Source organism: Equus caballus, chromosome 3 (assembly GCF_041296265.1).
Source record: "Equus caballus isolate H_3958 breed thoroughbred chromosome 3, TB-T2T, whole genome shotgun sequence".
Taxonomy (NCBI): Eukaryota; Metazoa; Chordata; class Mammalia; order Perissodactyla; family Equidae; genus Equus; species Equus caballus.
The window spans coordinates 120404644-120418817 of record NC_091686.1 but is presented as its reverse complement, the minus strand read 5'-3'; the positions used below and the strand labels follow the sequence as shown (position 1 = coordinate 120418817).

General features: G+C 57.2%; 1 protein-coding gene across 1 annotated transcript in view; it reads left to right on the top strand.

Annotated features, from left to right (window-relative positions):
- Nucleotides 1–13809, top strand: part of MAN2B2 (mannosidase alpha class 2B member 2) — a 41585-nt gene extending 27776 nt beyond the window's left edge. The window contains 9 exon segments of the mRNA XM_070262743.1: nt 2744–2935; nt 3416–3668; nt 4877–4987; nt 5064–5256; nt 7519–7568; nt 7570–7657; nt 9541–9653; nt 11130–11250; nt 12395–13809. Of these exon segments, the coding sequence (XP_070118844.1) occupies nt 2744–2935; nt 3416–3668; nt 4877–4987; nt 5064–5256; nt 7519–7568; nt 7570–7657; nt 9541–9653; nt 11130–11250; nt 12395–12492 (1219 nt within the window). The 3' untranslated portion in view covers nt 12493–13809.
- The last annotated feature ends 365 nt before the right edge of the window (nt 13810–14174 follow it).

Genomic DNA, 14174 nt, shown 5'->3' with positions numbered 1-14174 from the left:
TGTTGGACTAAAAAGCTAAACAGAAGGATCTGGGGGTCAGAGATAAATTTCTATGGGAATAGGGCGTTTGTTTAATGACGTGTGATAATGAGTATAGTACATATAACATCATGTTAGCTTCAGGTGTGCAGTGGAATGATTCAGTATTTGCACGTGTTGTGGAGCGATCCCCGCAGTGAGGCCAAGTGTAGGTAGCATCCGTCACTGTACTTAGGTACACAATGTTTTTTCTTCTGCTGAGAACTGTTAAGATTTACTCTCTCAGCAACTTTCAATATACAATACAGTATTATTAACTATATTCCCCATGCTGTGCATTACACCCCCAGGACTTATTTATTTTATAACTGGAAGTTTGTAGCTTTTGACCCCCTTCACCCATTTCTCAACACCCCCTCCGCCCCACGACCCCGGCAACTGCCAATCTGTTCTCGGTATCTGTTAGCTGGGATTTTTTTTTAATCCCACATACAACTCAAATCATGCTGTATTTGTCTTTCTATCTGACCTTTCACTTAGCATAGTACTCTCGAGGTCCAACCATGTTGTAGCAAATGGCAGGATACCCTTCTTTTTATGGCTGAATAATATTCCACTCTGTGTGTGTGTGCGCCACATTGTCTTTCTCCAGCCATCCACCGATAGACATGTAAGCTGTGTCCATGTCTTGTCTGTTGTAAGTAATGCTGCAGTAAACAAGGGGGTGCGTGTATCTTTTTGAATTAGTGTTTTCATTTTCCTCAGATAAATACTCAGAAATGGAATCGCTGGATCATGTGGTGATTCTATTTTTAATTTTTTGAGGAACCTCCATGCTGTTTTCCATAGTGGTTGCACCAATTTACAATCCCACCAACAGTGCATGGGATTCCCTTTTTTCCGGATCCTCGTTAACGCTTGTTATTTCTTGTCTTTCTTATCACAGTCGTTCTAACAGACGTGAAGTGGTATCTCGTTGTGGTTTTGATTTGCATTTCTTTGATGATTAGTGATGTCGAGCATGTTTTCATGTACCTGTTGGCCATCTGTATGTCTTCTTTAGAAAAATGTCTGTTCATTTCTTCTGCTCATGTTTTAATGAGATTGTTCGGTTTCTTTCGATATTGAATTGTATGAGTTCTTTCTATACTTTGGATATTAACTCCTTATCAGATATGATTTGCAAATATTTTCTCCTGTTTGGTAGATGACCTTTTCCTGTTGTTGATGGTTTCCTTTGTGTGCAGAAGCTTTTTAGTTTGCTGTATCCTACTTATTTTTGCTTTTGGTGTCAAATGCAAAAATTCATTGCCAAGACCAGTGTCGAGGTGGCCTATGTTTTCTTCAAGGAGTTGTATGGTTTCAGGTCTTACATTCTAGTCTTTAACCCATTTTGAGTTAATTTTTGTGTATGGTGTAAGATCGATGTCCAGTTTCATTCTTTTGCACATGGCCATCCAATTTTCCCAAAAATGCTTATTGAAGAGCCTGTCCTTTCCCCATTGTATATTCTTGGCTCCTTTGTTATAAATTGACCATATTTTTGTGGGTTTTTTTCTGGGCTCTTTGTTCTGTTCCATTGGTCTGTGTGTGTGTTTTTATGCCAACACCATACTGTTTTGATTACTATAGCTGTGAATATCGTTTGAAATCAAGGAGAATGATGCCTCCAGCTTTGTTCTTCTTTCTCAAGATTGCTTTGGCTATTCGGGGTCTTTTGTGGTTCCATACACATTTTAGGATTGTTTCTTGACTTTTCCCTTTCTTGATGGATTGGGGGGAGCTCTGAAAGGAAGCCAGGGGTGGGGAGCCTGGGGCCAGATGGGAAAAGCTTTGGGTACACACTAAGGAAAAGGATGCTTTTCTCTTCTGTCCTCTCCAGAGGAGCTCGGTGGGCCTTCTCTGGTGCTCCTTTTCCTTTCCAGTCCCCTCAGAATCCCGCAGAAATCCCTAAGTGGGTGGGGAAGCATTACTTCTTCCTCTTCTGCAGCCAGGCAGGGCCAAGCTCCGGGACAAATGTATCCCTGTGTGTTTGTTTGGGTTTGCGATCCAAAGACACGTCTACAAGGCTCTCAGCCGTTTTCCACTCTGCCCGCATCCTCTTCTGAACCTGAAAATCCTAACACAGCGGAGGGAGCACAGACTGCAGAGTGGGAACTGGATCTACGTCCTGGCTTGTGCACTTCCTAGGTGTGTGAGCATGGGCAAGCGACGTCCCCTCCCCCAGCCTGTGTGCCTTGGTAGTGAAATCGGTGAATAATCCCTGCCTGAGGGGTCAGGAGAATTGACCAGGTGAAGCCAGTGAAGGCCCTGGCGTGTGACATCCGGGAGCTCGGAGTCAGTGTGACAAAAATCCATCCTTGTGCTGGTTTAGGGGCTGAAAGGAAAAGGGATGACGGGCAGCGGCTCCGGGGGTGGGTAGCCTCTGTGGCGGCACCGGCACCCTCTGCTTAGGCTCACTGGCCCCCGTTATGCAGCCTCTCTTCCCCTTCTTTGTCCGCTCAGGGACATGGAAGGAATATAAAGCCACACTGGCTCTGGGCGGGGTGGTGGGGGTCTCTAAAGGGCTTTTATCTGAACCAAGTGCACGAGCTTCATCTGGTGGCCTTGTGACTGTCGCTTAGGCTCTGCACAGGTCGTTTTCCCTCAATCCTGGTTCGCAGCTGGTGTCTGCACAGAGGGGCTGTTAGCCTGGTCCCTGAGGATAGCGCCCGGAGACACTGTCCACGATGCTAGTACTCTTCTCGCTATCCTGCCTCTGCAGACAGAGTAACCGAACAGTATACATGACCCAGGAGTTCATGGAGTACCACGTCAACTTTAATTTGGGTGAGCCCAACCTGTCTGATAACTACTTGTTCACGCCGGAAGAGGCCGCAGAGCCATCGTGGGGAGCCGTGAGGATGGAGATCGTGGAGGGGGAGCTCGTGACCGAGATCCGGCAGTACTTCTACAGGTGCGCCGGGCCTCCCTCTGGGCCCAGCATGCAGCAGGCGCACGCCCGCGGGTCAAGGAGGGGATGAGGGCCCGACTTTGCTCCAGAGACCCAGCCTCTGGACCTGCGCTTGGCACAGGGTCATCGATCGATGCAAATCTGATGAGGAAATGTGTTGCCCCAGTCTCTGCGCACAGTGGCTCCGTTTGCAAGTGTCACAGTGGGTGGTTCCTAAGTTCAGAGCTGGGACAGGAACCCACAGTGGCCATGACTTACACACGAGAGGAGTGCTTATGTTAACAGTAACAGACATGAGCCGTCCAGGCCTGGCCTGGCAGCTCCGCAGTATCAGGGAACTGGGCTCCCCCCATTCTACTGCCTAAGAGGGCCGCCTGCGCACCTGGCCTGCGGGAAGGAGGGAGGGAGTGAAACAAGGAAGGAAAGCAGGGAGGGGCATCCAGAAGGCTCCCAGAGTGTGACTTGCGGATCCTGCTTCTCCAGCACGGTGACGGCCAAGTATCACTCGTACGCCATCTTCTCCCGGGTTGCCCACGTGCCGCAGGACTCTCACAGGGAGCTGCTGTGCCGTCGCATAGAGCAGGAGTACCAGGTGGGCCCCTTGAATGTGAACCGCGAGGCCATCCTGAGGACCAGCACGGATCTCAACAGCCAGCAGGTCCTCTACTCGGACAACAACGGCTACCAGATGCAGCGGAGGCTCTTCCAGCACCATGAGAAGAACAAAATCGCTCGGGTTCGTCCTGCGCCGCCCCGGGGGCACAGCGCCCACAGATGCAGTCCTGATGGGGCTTTTCCAGAAGGCCAGAGCACACGGTTTAACTCCCAGCTAGTAGCAGCAGGGGCCTCTGGAGAGAATTCTGTTGGAGCCCCTTGCCGTACATCATGCATGTGCACCGTAAGGGGACTCAGGCTTGGGCTCAGGGCAGACCTGGCATCTGAACTCTGGTGCCACCCTGGGTTGAGGAAAGGCCCCGAGGCATCCTGTCTGTGCCTCAGTTTCCTCTTTTGTGAGATGAGTGGGTCCTCAGAGGTTCGTCCTGGGGACTCATGAGCTGATGCCTGTCCAGGGCTGCGTGAGGCCAGACCCCCCTCAGCTGCTCTTGGCTGAGAACACTGCCCACAGGCTGGCAGGTGGTGGGCGTGGCCTGAGGGCAGCCGTCAGGTTCCGCTCCCAGATCCTTTGCCCTGAGCCAAGCACGCGTGACCTCGGGCAACTGCTTTGTTCCCCAGTGCCCTCTTGGGAAAGGCCGGAGCCGGCCCGGCCCCCCCCCCCCTCCCCCCCACCCCAAGAGCAGAGAGGTCAGCTGGGGAAGTCCGGGGCAGCGTGGCCCTGGGCCCCTCACATGCCCTCAGTGAGTGTCCCTTCTCTTTTCCTTCCCCGGGGGCCCTGCAAGTGGGTGTCCCCACCCTGCTCTGCTTTCGGTGAGTTTCTGTTCCCTTTCATCTCTGTTTGCTAGTTGTCACCCGCTGCGCCTGGGGCCCTTGATTGTCCACGTCCTCCAGCCCAGGACATCTTTCTCCAACAGAGCAAAGAGCATGGCCACGTGCCTGCCTTTCCTGCACAGACCGGGCCTTTCTCTGTCTGGCACCTGCCGGCCAAGGGCCCTTGTCAGACTGGACTGGCACACCCTCCGTCTCTCCCTCCCTCCCTGCTGCCTTCGTGTGGAGTGGGTCTTTGGGCCGTTTGACAGATGGGGAAACCGAGGCTTGGACAGGCTAAGTCCCTCAGCTCATACGGTCAGGAAGCTGTGGAGCTGGATTTGAAGCCCAGTCTGCCGGTCTCCAAAGTCAGAGCCCCTACCCCACACGGCCCCACGCCGCCCTGCACTGCTGCTGGGCCCCTGGACGCGCTGGCCGGGGTGCCCAGAGGGTGATCTGTGACCAGGTGGCCCACCTCGCTCTTTGTCCCCGCTGCCAGCCTGGCGCTGTTTGTGTCCACAGAATTACTACCCCATGGTGCAGTCGGCCTTCATCGAGGACAGTGGCAGCAGGCTCGTGCTGTTGTCGGAACAGGCCCACGGCGTCTCCAGCCAGGAGGACGGGCAGGTGGAGGTAGGAGGGGGCCCCTCACGGCCACCCATGGGCGTGCCCAGGCTGAGGCGGGCCCGTCAGGCACTCTGCCCTGCAGGTCATGCTCCATCGGCGGCTGTGGAACGGCCACATGGGGGCCATAGAGCGTGGCCTCACGCTGAACGACACCTCGACGGCCCGCTCCCTGTTCTGGCTCCTGCTGGGACCCCGGCCCAGCATCGCTGACCTGCACCCGAGGAGTGGGCTGGCGCTGCAGCACAGGCCCATAGTGCTGTTGGGAGAGCTGACCGGTAAGGGGGTGTCCTTTCAGAGCACCTGTCGTCACCACCCCAGAATGAGCTGACCTGGTCAAGGGCTTGTGCCCTCAGGGATCTGGGCAACTTTTGGGCAGGAAGGGGCGTCAGGGACCTCTGATCCAATCCTCTCCTTTGGGATATGGGCAGACTGAGATGCAAAGAAGTTGAGCAGCTTGCTCGTGGTTGTACAGCTCATAAGTGCAGAGCGGGGACTCACACGTGTCATCTTACCCCTTTTCCATGAGTCTCTTCCATGTTCTGCTCTGATGTGTCTTTTTCTTTCTTAATTATGACATATATCACCATGTTACTTCTGGTCCTGAGCTCGGCATTTAAAAGGCTAGTTTTATCTGAATCTAGGTATGCTGTCATCAGGTGAGGGTGATTCCAATCCATGGTCTGATCTGCAAAGCTTATGCATTGCCTCCACCCATACTTCCATAGAGTGCTTCAGCTTTATTTATTTATTTATTTGAGGAAGATTAGCCCTGAGCTAACTACTGCCAGTCCTCCTCCTTTTGGTGAGGAAGTCTGGTCCTGAGCTGACATCCGTGCCCATCTTCCTCTACTTTATATGTGAGACGCCTAGCACAGCATGGCGTGCCAAGCGGTACCATGTCTGCACCCAGGATCTGAACCGGCGAACCCCGGGCCGCCAAGAAGTGGAACATGTGAACTTAACCGCTGTGCCACCCGGCTGGCCCCGTGCTTCAGCTTTAGAGCCAGAACTTTCCCAAGGCATTAGCAAGCAGCTAGGCTGTTGCTTGCTCATGCAACAAATGTTTATTGAGTGCCTGCTGTGTGCAGCATGCTGTGGATGCATGATGCCCAGCCCCCCTCCTGAAGGATTTCTCAGGAGCTATCCTTTGGGAGACGTGCTCGTTCAGGTCCAGGATTCCAGGTGGAGAGGGAGTGGTGCTGAGGAGAGGGCCTGGAGCTCTGTGGATTTGGGAGAGTGTCAGACTATAAGCTGGGAGGAGATCAGGGATCAACTCTGAGGGATGTCCGTTGAGGTCTCTTGTTCAGAAGTAACAGAAACCGAAGGGTCGGCTACTCGGGCAGAGCCTGGGGAAAGGAAAGGAGAGCTGGACAGGAGGCCTTGGCTGCTGGGAGGGGGGGCGGCTCTGGGCCTCTGAGGAGCAGGCGTTCGTGCTCATCTCACCCAAGACTGCCTTTGAGATGACTGCCCAGACGCTTCCATGTCCCAGGCTTCAGATTCCCAGGAGAGGGAACCTGCCTGGCCTAGCAGGGTCCGGGGCTGCTCCTGGATCTGTCGATGTTTGCTTCCCGGCAGTAGGAGCCTTTCCCACAGAGGGGCATGTTGCTGTATCTGAGAAAGCTCCGTGGCTGTTGTCAGCTCCGTCCGTCTGGCCCCACTCTGGTCTCTGTTGTTGCAAGTGACAGAAACCCAGTGTGAACCAGCGGAGCCACAAGGAGACTTCATTCTGAGGCCGACATAACTGAGGGAGGGCAGGGGTGTAACTGGGCCTCGCGGGCTGGAGCCTTCCTGAGGCTGCCCCCCCCGCCCCCCCCCCCTTACCTGTGCTTCTCTCCGTCGGCAGCCCTTCCTTCTCCTCCTTGCTGGGACATGGCCGTGAGCACTCCTGGGGCTGTGTGTCTCCCCAAGCCAGAAGGAACTGAGACTCAGATTTTCCCATCTCAAGTGCAGACGTCCCAGGGAAAGATTCTGATTGGTCCTGATTGGGTCATGTGACCCGAGCCTGGACCAGGCCCTGAGGCCTGGGGTGTTGTGAGGCGATGGCAGCTCCAGCTGGAAGCCCAGAGTTGAACAGAGTGTTTCCTGGAAGGAGGAGGCGGGGGGCTGAAGCGCCTTCCAGGAGAGAGACCTAGAGATGACAAAACAAGGGAGGAGCTGCCATCCCAGACCCTGAATAGAAAACAGCGCTCTGCTTGAACTTGCCGTGTGACCTGGGACAACGTTGTCCCCTCTCTGGGCCTTCAGCTCCCCACCTGCACCTTGAAATGGCCAGACTATTCAAGGTTCTTTCAGCTCCTAGACTCTGTGATTGGAGCAGCTGGACGTGCGGGAGGGAGGGCATGCGGGTGGAAGGATGGGGAAAGCGGGAAGCCGATCCTGGGGCGTTTGAACCAGCAAGTGTTTCAGGCTGACGGCGGTGTGTCTGCAGGTGGGGAGGGTGGGAGATCGGCTGGACTGGGGGCCGCGCTGTGGAGCGCTCCGGAGGCCAGGAGGAGTTGGCCCTCACCGTCTCCATGCTCCGTCTGTCTGCCTTGCAGAGACGGCCCCGAATAGCCCAGGCCCCTGGAAGCCAGAGGCTGTGGTGCTGCCCCCCCAGTCTTCACCTGCAGATCCTGAGCATCCCCGGCTGGAACTACAGCTCCAACCACACACAGCACCTGCAGAGTCTCCAGAAAGGTGAGGCGGGCGGCCAGCGGGCCAGACTCACTCCTCCCGCCCCATGTCAGCAGGCCCCGGAGCCCGTCACCAGACAGAGGGGGCTCCCCTCAGGGTGTCACGGCTCTGTGAGGTCACCTGGTACTTTTATCTGCCAAATGGGGAGAATGAGGCCCACAGAGAGGCAGTGAGTGACCAGGGTCACTCAGCAAGCCAGGGACAAGGTGGTCCTGGACCCCAGCCCAGGACCTGCCCACACCATTCTCCGATGGATCCCTTGTAGCCCCATCCCCAGCCCAGAACCATTGTCCATCCCACGCCCACCCTCAGGCTACAGTCCAGCTCTGCTTCCTCCAGGGGCGACTCCTGGAGCCCTGCACACTTGAGTTCCCACTCGTCCTCTGAGCTCAGGCAGCCTGATTGTCTGGAGCCTCTGGTTGTTCACTGAATAAATGTCTCTTGCAGCAAGCACAGGGGAGTGAGCAGTGACCAACATAGCTAAGGTCCCTGGGTTCCTGGAGCTGTCAGTCTAGAGGGGGAAGCAGCCAAGTCACCAGATAGTGACGACAGTGAGCAGAGGCAAGCTCCCAGACGGCATCAGGGAAAGCTTCCTGGAGGAGGCTACACCTTACAGGACCCAACTCTTCCTGTTGCCAAAGCTCCAGCTGCTCCCTGTCTGTCCCTTTATACTATGAGGAGCTCAAAGTCAGGGCTGACTATGCCTCAGCCACCCTCGTGTCCCTGGAGCCCCTCCCAGGGCCTGGCACCCCCCCCGAAGACAGCTCAGTAAGAGTCTGCAGAATCGAGAAAGAGGAAAAGGAAGAAGCAAGAGACCAAATAACACCCTTGTCCCTGATAAAGCGGATCTTGCAGGCCGTGGCTCGTTCTGCAGCTAAGTGGCTTCCTCGACCCCAGTGTCACAACCCCGCCTGTCCCCGGGGACGCTGGGCCGGGAGGCCTCCCCCCAGGGTCAGTGCCTGCCCTTCCTGCTTGTGTGCGTGGCCAGGCTCTGCTGAGCACGCGCCTTCTGTGGGCAGCTTGTGCCCAAATGGGAGGAAAGCGCTGAGCCGAGTGAGCCCCAGACCGGACGACGAGGAGAAAGCCCCTCCTCCTGGGGAGGGGGGGTGGGTGAGGGGCAGAGCGAGGGGAGCACCAGGGGTGGTGGGAGGGTCCCCTGCTTCCCCAGATGCTACAGCCACCTTGGGAAGTTGGAGTCTCACCGTTGTCACCGTCGCCATCGTCAGGAGGCACAGGCCTGGCCTGACTCTGGAGCTTGGATCCCTGACCTCGGCCCCGGGAACTCGTGCAGACCTCATGCTGCCGTGACAAAGAGCCCCAGACCCTCCCGGTCCCAACACAGGGCAAGCACCCGTGCCGCGGGTCCAGGGGTCGGCAGGAAGGCCCTTCACGTGGTCACCGGGCACCCGGCAGACAGAGGCCGTGTGGCAACGCGCTCCTCCATCACCGAGGCGGGAGGACGCTCCTGTGGGATGTGACACCTCACTTCCTCTCACTCTACCTTCGCCTCAGGATTACGTGGCCACGCCACACCTCACGGGGCAGAGAAGGAGAGAATATTCCAGAGAACTGGAAGATTTAAGACAGGCCCCATGATGACCACAGCAGGGAAGGATGGCTGAGACTCTCCACCCGTCGGCGTCGGCCCCTGTGTGGGTGTCAGGAGGCCTTGGAATCCTCCCTCTGTTGCACACAGCTGTGTGGCCTTGGGCAAGTCACTGCCCCTCTCTGAGCCTGTGTTTCCTTGGCTGTTAAGTGGGGCCGAGTCAGCTGCCTCACAGGATATGAAAGATACACGTAGGAGTTGAGGATGTGGAATGGGGTGAGTGTGGGAAGCACTGGGCACAGATGGGGGTCCTCACTGCCACCTTCCTTCTGTCCCTGAGGCCATCGAGGAGGGGCCAAGGCCCACCTCCACCGTGTCCTGCTGCGGCTCCACCACCTGTATGAGGCTGAGGGGGACTCAGTCTTGTCTCAGCCGGTGACAGTGAATCTGAAGGTAAACCGCCCCCCACCTCATGTCCCCCCCAAGTCCCCCGTGTCGGTCCTCCCCAGGCAGACCCCGCTCCAGGGCGCAGACCCCAAGTGTGGCCATCCTGGCTTGAAAAGGACCTCAGTAAAGAGATGCATCAGGGTGTGCTTGCGAAGGAAGCTGGGATGGGCTCTGGGGGCACAAGGGGGCGCACCACCCACCCTCTTTGTTTTTCACTGCATTTTATTTCTTTCCCATTTGTTTTTTGTAAAACTTTTTAAACAACACAGATATTGTTTGTGTGATCAGAAAACAAAACAGATTCTCGCACGGAATTCCTTTGAGGGTGATTCAGAGTCAGGCAGTCTGGGGTCCAAGTCCCGGCCCCTTTGCTGGGCATCACGGGCGGCCCGTGCCTCTGGGCCTCAGCCTCCTCACCCCCAAGTGGGGAGGGAGGACGGCTTTGTCCCAAGGGCTGCCCAGAGCCCTGGGGCGATGACGTGTGCAGGCAGGGTGGGGGCGGGCACGCTCCTCAGCAGGCTCCCACCCACTGCGGGCCGAGAGCAGGTCTGAGCCGTCTGTGCTCCAAGGCCCTGGGCGAGTGTGTTAACAGGTGCAGGGACAACAAATGCACCTGGGAGTGGGTCATCCTGTGCTGCCCCGTTGAACGGGTGGAGGCACGGAGGCCCTGAGTGGAGGCGATGGTTGGGGCGGACACCACACGCTGCTTCCGGATGTGGGTGGTGGTGGGGAGGCGAGAGCGTTTGTCAGTTAGGAATCCGTGTGGCCACATGTTCTAGTGTACCGGCCAGCGGTGCTTACACAGGGCGCAGGGTGCTTCCTCAGCAGGAGAGTCCAGGGTGGGCCGTGGCCCTCAGCCGTTCAGCTGCCTGGCGCTGTCCCCAGGAACTGGCTCACCTTCCTCCTCCTGCTGGCCTTTGCCGGCACGGGGCCTCTTTCTCTTCCTGCTCGGTGCCGATGGTCAGAGGCTGGCCTCACAAGCAGATGTAAAGGCAGGAGGTTGGATGGAGCAGAAAAGAGGGCCTTGCCCTTGATGCCTTCTCCTCCTACAGCACAGGGAGGCTGCTGCAGAACCCTGCCCAGCCCTCCGGGGCAGCAGACGGTCCCTTTCTCACAGTAGCCAGGCTGGCCGCCTGCCTCCCTCTCTGCATGGGACTGTGACTGCCGCAGCCCCGGGGCTGGGGTGGCGCCACCTGAGCAGTGCTGGGGAGAAGGGGGACTCATGTTGGAGGCAGCTCCGAGCACCTGCCACCCCCTGGCATGCTCCTCCAGCTCAGCCACACAGGGAGCTGGCCCTGTTTCCTCATCTGTGACATGGGGCTGCGGTCCTGTCCTTGGAGATTTGCTGTGAGAACTGGATGAGGGAGGTGTGTTAGGAGCGAGGCCCAGGGCCTGGGCTTACCGCCCTTGCTGCTGTTTGGTTCTCTGCTCAGATCTGGGGCCTCGGGGTAGCTCCCACTCCCTGTGCTCCTGTCCCTCCAGGCCGTGCTGCGGGGGCTGGGGTCCGTGGTGGCGGTGGAGGAGCGCTCGCTCACAGGGACCTGGGACGTGAACACGCTGCACCGCTGGAGCTGGAGGACGCAGGATGATCGCCAACACAGAGGTTCGGGGGCCCCTGGTTCAGGCCCCACCTGGGATCCCAGCTCTGCCTCTTACGGCCTGTGTGACCTGAGCAGGCTGCTTTCCCTCTCTGAATCTGTGGCCTTCTTGAGTCTACCACAGTAGGTTAAGAAAGGCTTCGGGTCAGTGTCTACCTGCCAGGGCTCCCACCAGGCTGTCTGTGTGCACGCGTGCAGACCACACCCCCTGCCTGTGCCCTGGGTGAGTCCGGAACTTGTGAGCCTGCCCCAGAGGTTCTGACCTCGCCGTGCTGTGCCTCACACGGCACACGCTACCTTGAGCTCCTGCGAAGCGCAGGCAGCTTCACGCCCCCCAGCCTTTGCAGCGCTGTTCCGTCTGCCTAGGACATCCTTATCCCCTTCATGCTGGCCAGCTCCTGCTCAAGCTCCCCCAAGTCCAGGGCTGGCTCAGGTGCCTCCTCTGCTCTCCCGCCTCCCATGTTTCCTCTGATCCACGCATCTCCTCTTTGTCCATCCTCATGCCATGCATGGGTGTGCACTTGGTCAATGGAGGATGGATGGATGATGGATGGATGGAAGGAAGGAAAGAAGAAAGGAAGATGAGTGAGTGGATAGGTGGATGATAGAGGGATGGATGGTGGATGGACGGAAGGAAGGAAGATGGATGGATGATGGATGGATGGAAGGAAGAAAGAATGTGAGATTGATGGATGATGGATGGGTGGATGATAGATGGAAGGAAGGAAGGAAGATGAATGGATGATAGAAGGATAGGTGGATGTATGGAGGAACAGGCTCCCTGTGAAGGGTGAAGCCTGAACCCCAGGGCATGACTTCTCGGGAGGCCAGTGAGATAAAGGGCAGGGCTCCCCAGTGGCCTCAGTGAGGAAGCTCTTAAGCGTTGAGTACCAACCCCGTGGAGAAGTGAGGTCAAGCAGGGCTAGGACCAACCTAAATGTTACCCTCCACCTCGGGCTGGGCCCTCAGGGGAGGGCAGAAATTCAAGAGGCCCACTGGCAGGAGGGGGAGCCAAGGGCCCTCATCACGGTGGGAGCCACAACCAACTAGGCAGGTGCCGTGTTGCCAGAGGGATGCTGGGAGGAGGCGTCCTGGGGAAGGAGGCGGCTGCGAGGGGCAGTGCTGGACGGAACACGTATCCTCCCCCAGGAGGCTCTGACTCTCCCTCGCCACCCCAGGGAAGCCCCAACGTCACCATCCGCCCGAAGGAAATCCGGACCTTCTTCATTCACTTCCGAGAGGAGTGAGCCCTTGGCAGGTTCCGTGGCCCCGGGTCCCCAATAAGGGAGCAGGACCCAGATGGGAAAAGCCGCCTGGAGGGATGAGGGGGGAGCGGCTGCCAGTCTGGTAGGCTGGGGGCAGGAAATGGTCGGGTTTGGGGTTTTGTTATTTTTCTCAAATAAAAATTGCATTGTAAGGACCTGTTTCTTCCCCTTGCCCACTGGGGCCAGCTGTCTCCTCTCCTCTCACGTGGACGAGTTTTCACACACACACTCCTGCCTCCTCGTTCATTTGCAAAAGGCAAGGATGTGGGGTTCTCCTAAAGGCAGAGAGGGGCCCACAGTGACGCCAAATGTGTCTGTCGTGCAGGCGTCACCTCTGTTAACTGTGGCCCTACTGTGTGCTGGGCGCCTTCACAGGCTCATCCCAGGCTGGTGACAGCCCTGCAAGGGGGCGTGGCTGTGCCGTCAGACGCTGCAGCACCAAGCTCCCTGCCCCGGACCCCCTCCTCTGACTCAGGGGCACACCTGCCCAGCGGGAAAGGCTCTGCAGCTGGCTGGGTCCCAGAGATGAAAGGAGACCTCATAGCAGGTGAAACGGGGCACATCCAATATTGGAATTATTAACAACAAGGCAAGTGTAACTTCCACTCCCTGAGTGTGCCCAGGACTGAAAGCACACCCACACAGAAACTGGTTCGTGCGTGTTCATGGCGGCAGTCCGCACAATCGCCAAAGCGGGAACAACTCAGTTGTCCATCGACGATGCGCAGGTAAAGAAAACGTGGCCATCTGTGCACTGGAACACTATGCAGCCGTGAAAAGGAACAAAGTATGTTACATGCTACCACCTGGTGAACTTCGAAAACAGTATATAAGAGAAGGAAGCCAGACACAAAGGGCACGTGGTGTGCAATTCCATCTATATGAAACGTCCGGAACAGGCAAATCCACAGAGACAGAAAACAGAGGCGTGTTGCCAGGGGCTGGGGAGACTGGGGTGACTGCTACCAGGTATGGGGGTTCCCTGGGGGAGGATGAAATTGGTGTAGAATTAGATAGCGGTGATGGTGGCACAACTTTGTGAGTAGACTGAAAACCCCTGAATTGTGCACTTTGAAAGAGCGATTTCTATGGTGTGTGAAATGTATCTCGACTGTAAACATTTTTACAGAGGGACCTATGGGAGAGAAGGAAATCATGTGGACCCAGGGCGGAGGGAAGGTTCCGAGGGAAGGACAGATGTGGACGGGTTCGGACCTCCGTGGGGAGGTGAGATGTGGCCATGCTCAGCGCACATCTTCTCCGGTTCGGCAGCGGGTTCTGGTCTGGAGTTGGGGCAGCACGAGGTGCCCTGGGCAGGCCGATGGGAGGCAGACTGGTGACACGGGGTGCAGGGTGGGGGGCCTGGCGGGACAGGAGGACTTTGGAGCCCGTGGGACATCCCCATGCCCACGCCACCCTACGGGCCATGGCAGGGACAGCAGGAGGCCGCCTCCACCTGCCGTGTCCCCAGCCCCTGACGGGGCGAGGCTGACCGCAGGCTCACTCTAAGGAGACGTACTACAGGGATTCCTCATGGACCTAGAGCAGACACACTGAGGGGCACGTTGGGTGACACAGGCGCCCAGCAGAGGGCAGGAGGAGAGCGGGCCTCGAAGGCCTGACACGTGTTGTTCAGTTTTGTGTCTGTGTGAGTGGCTTTGGAA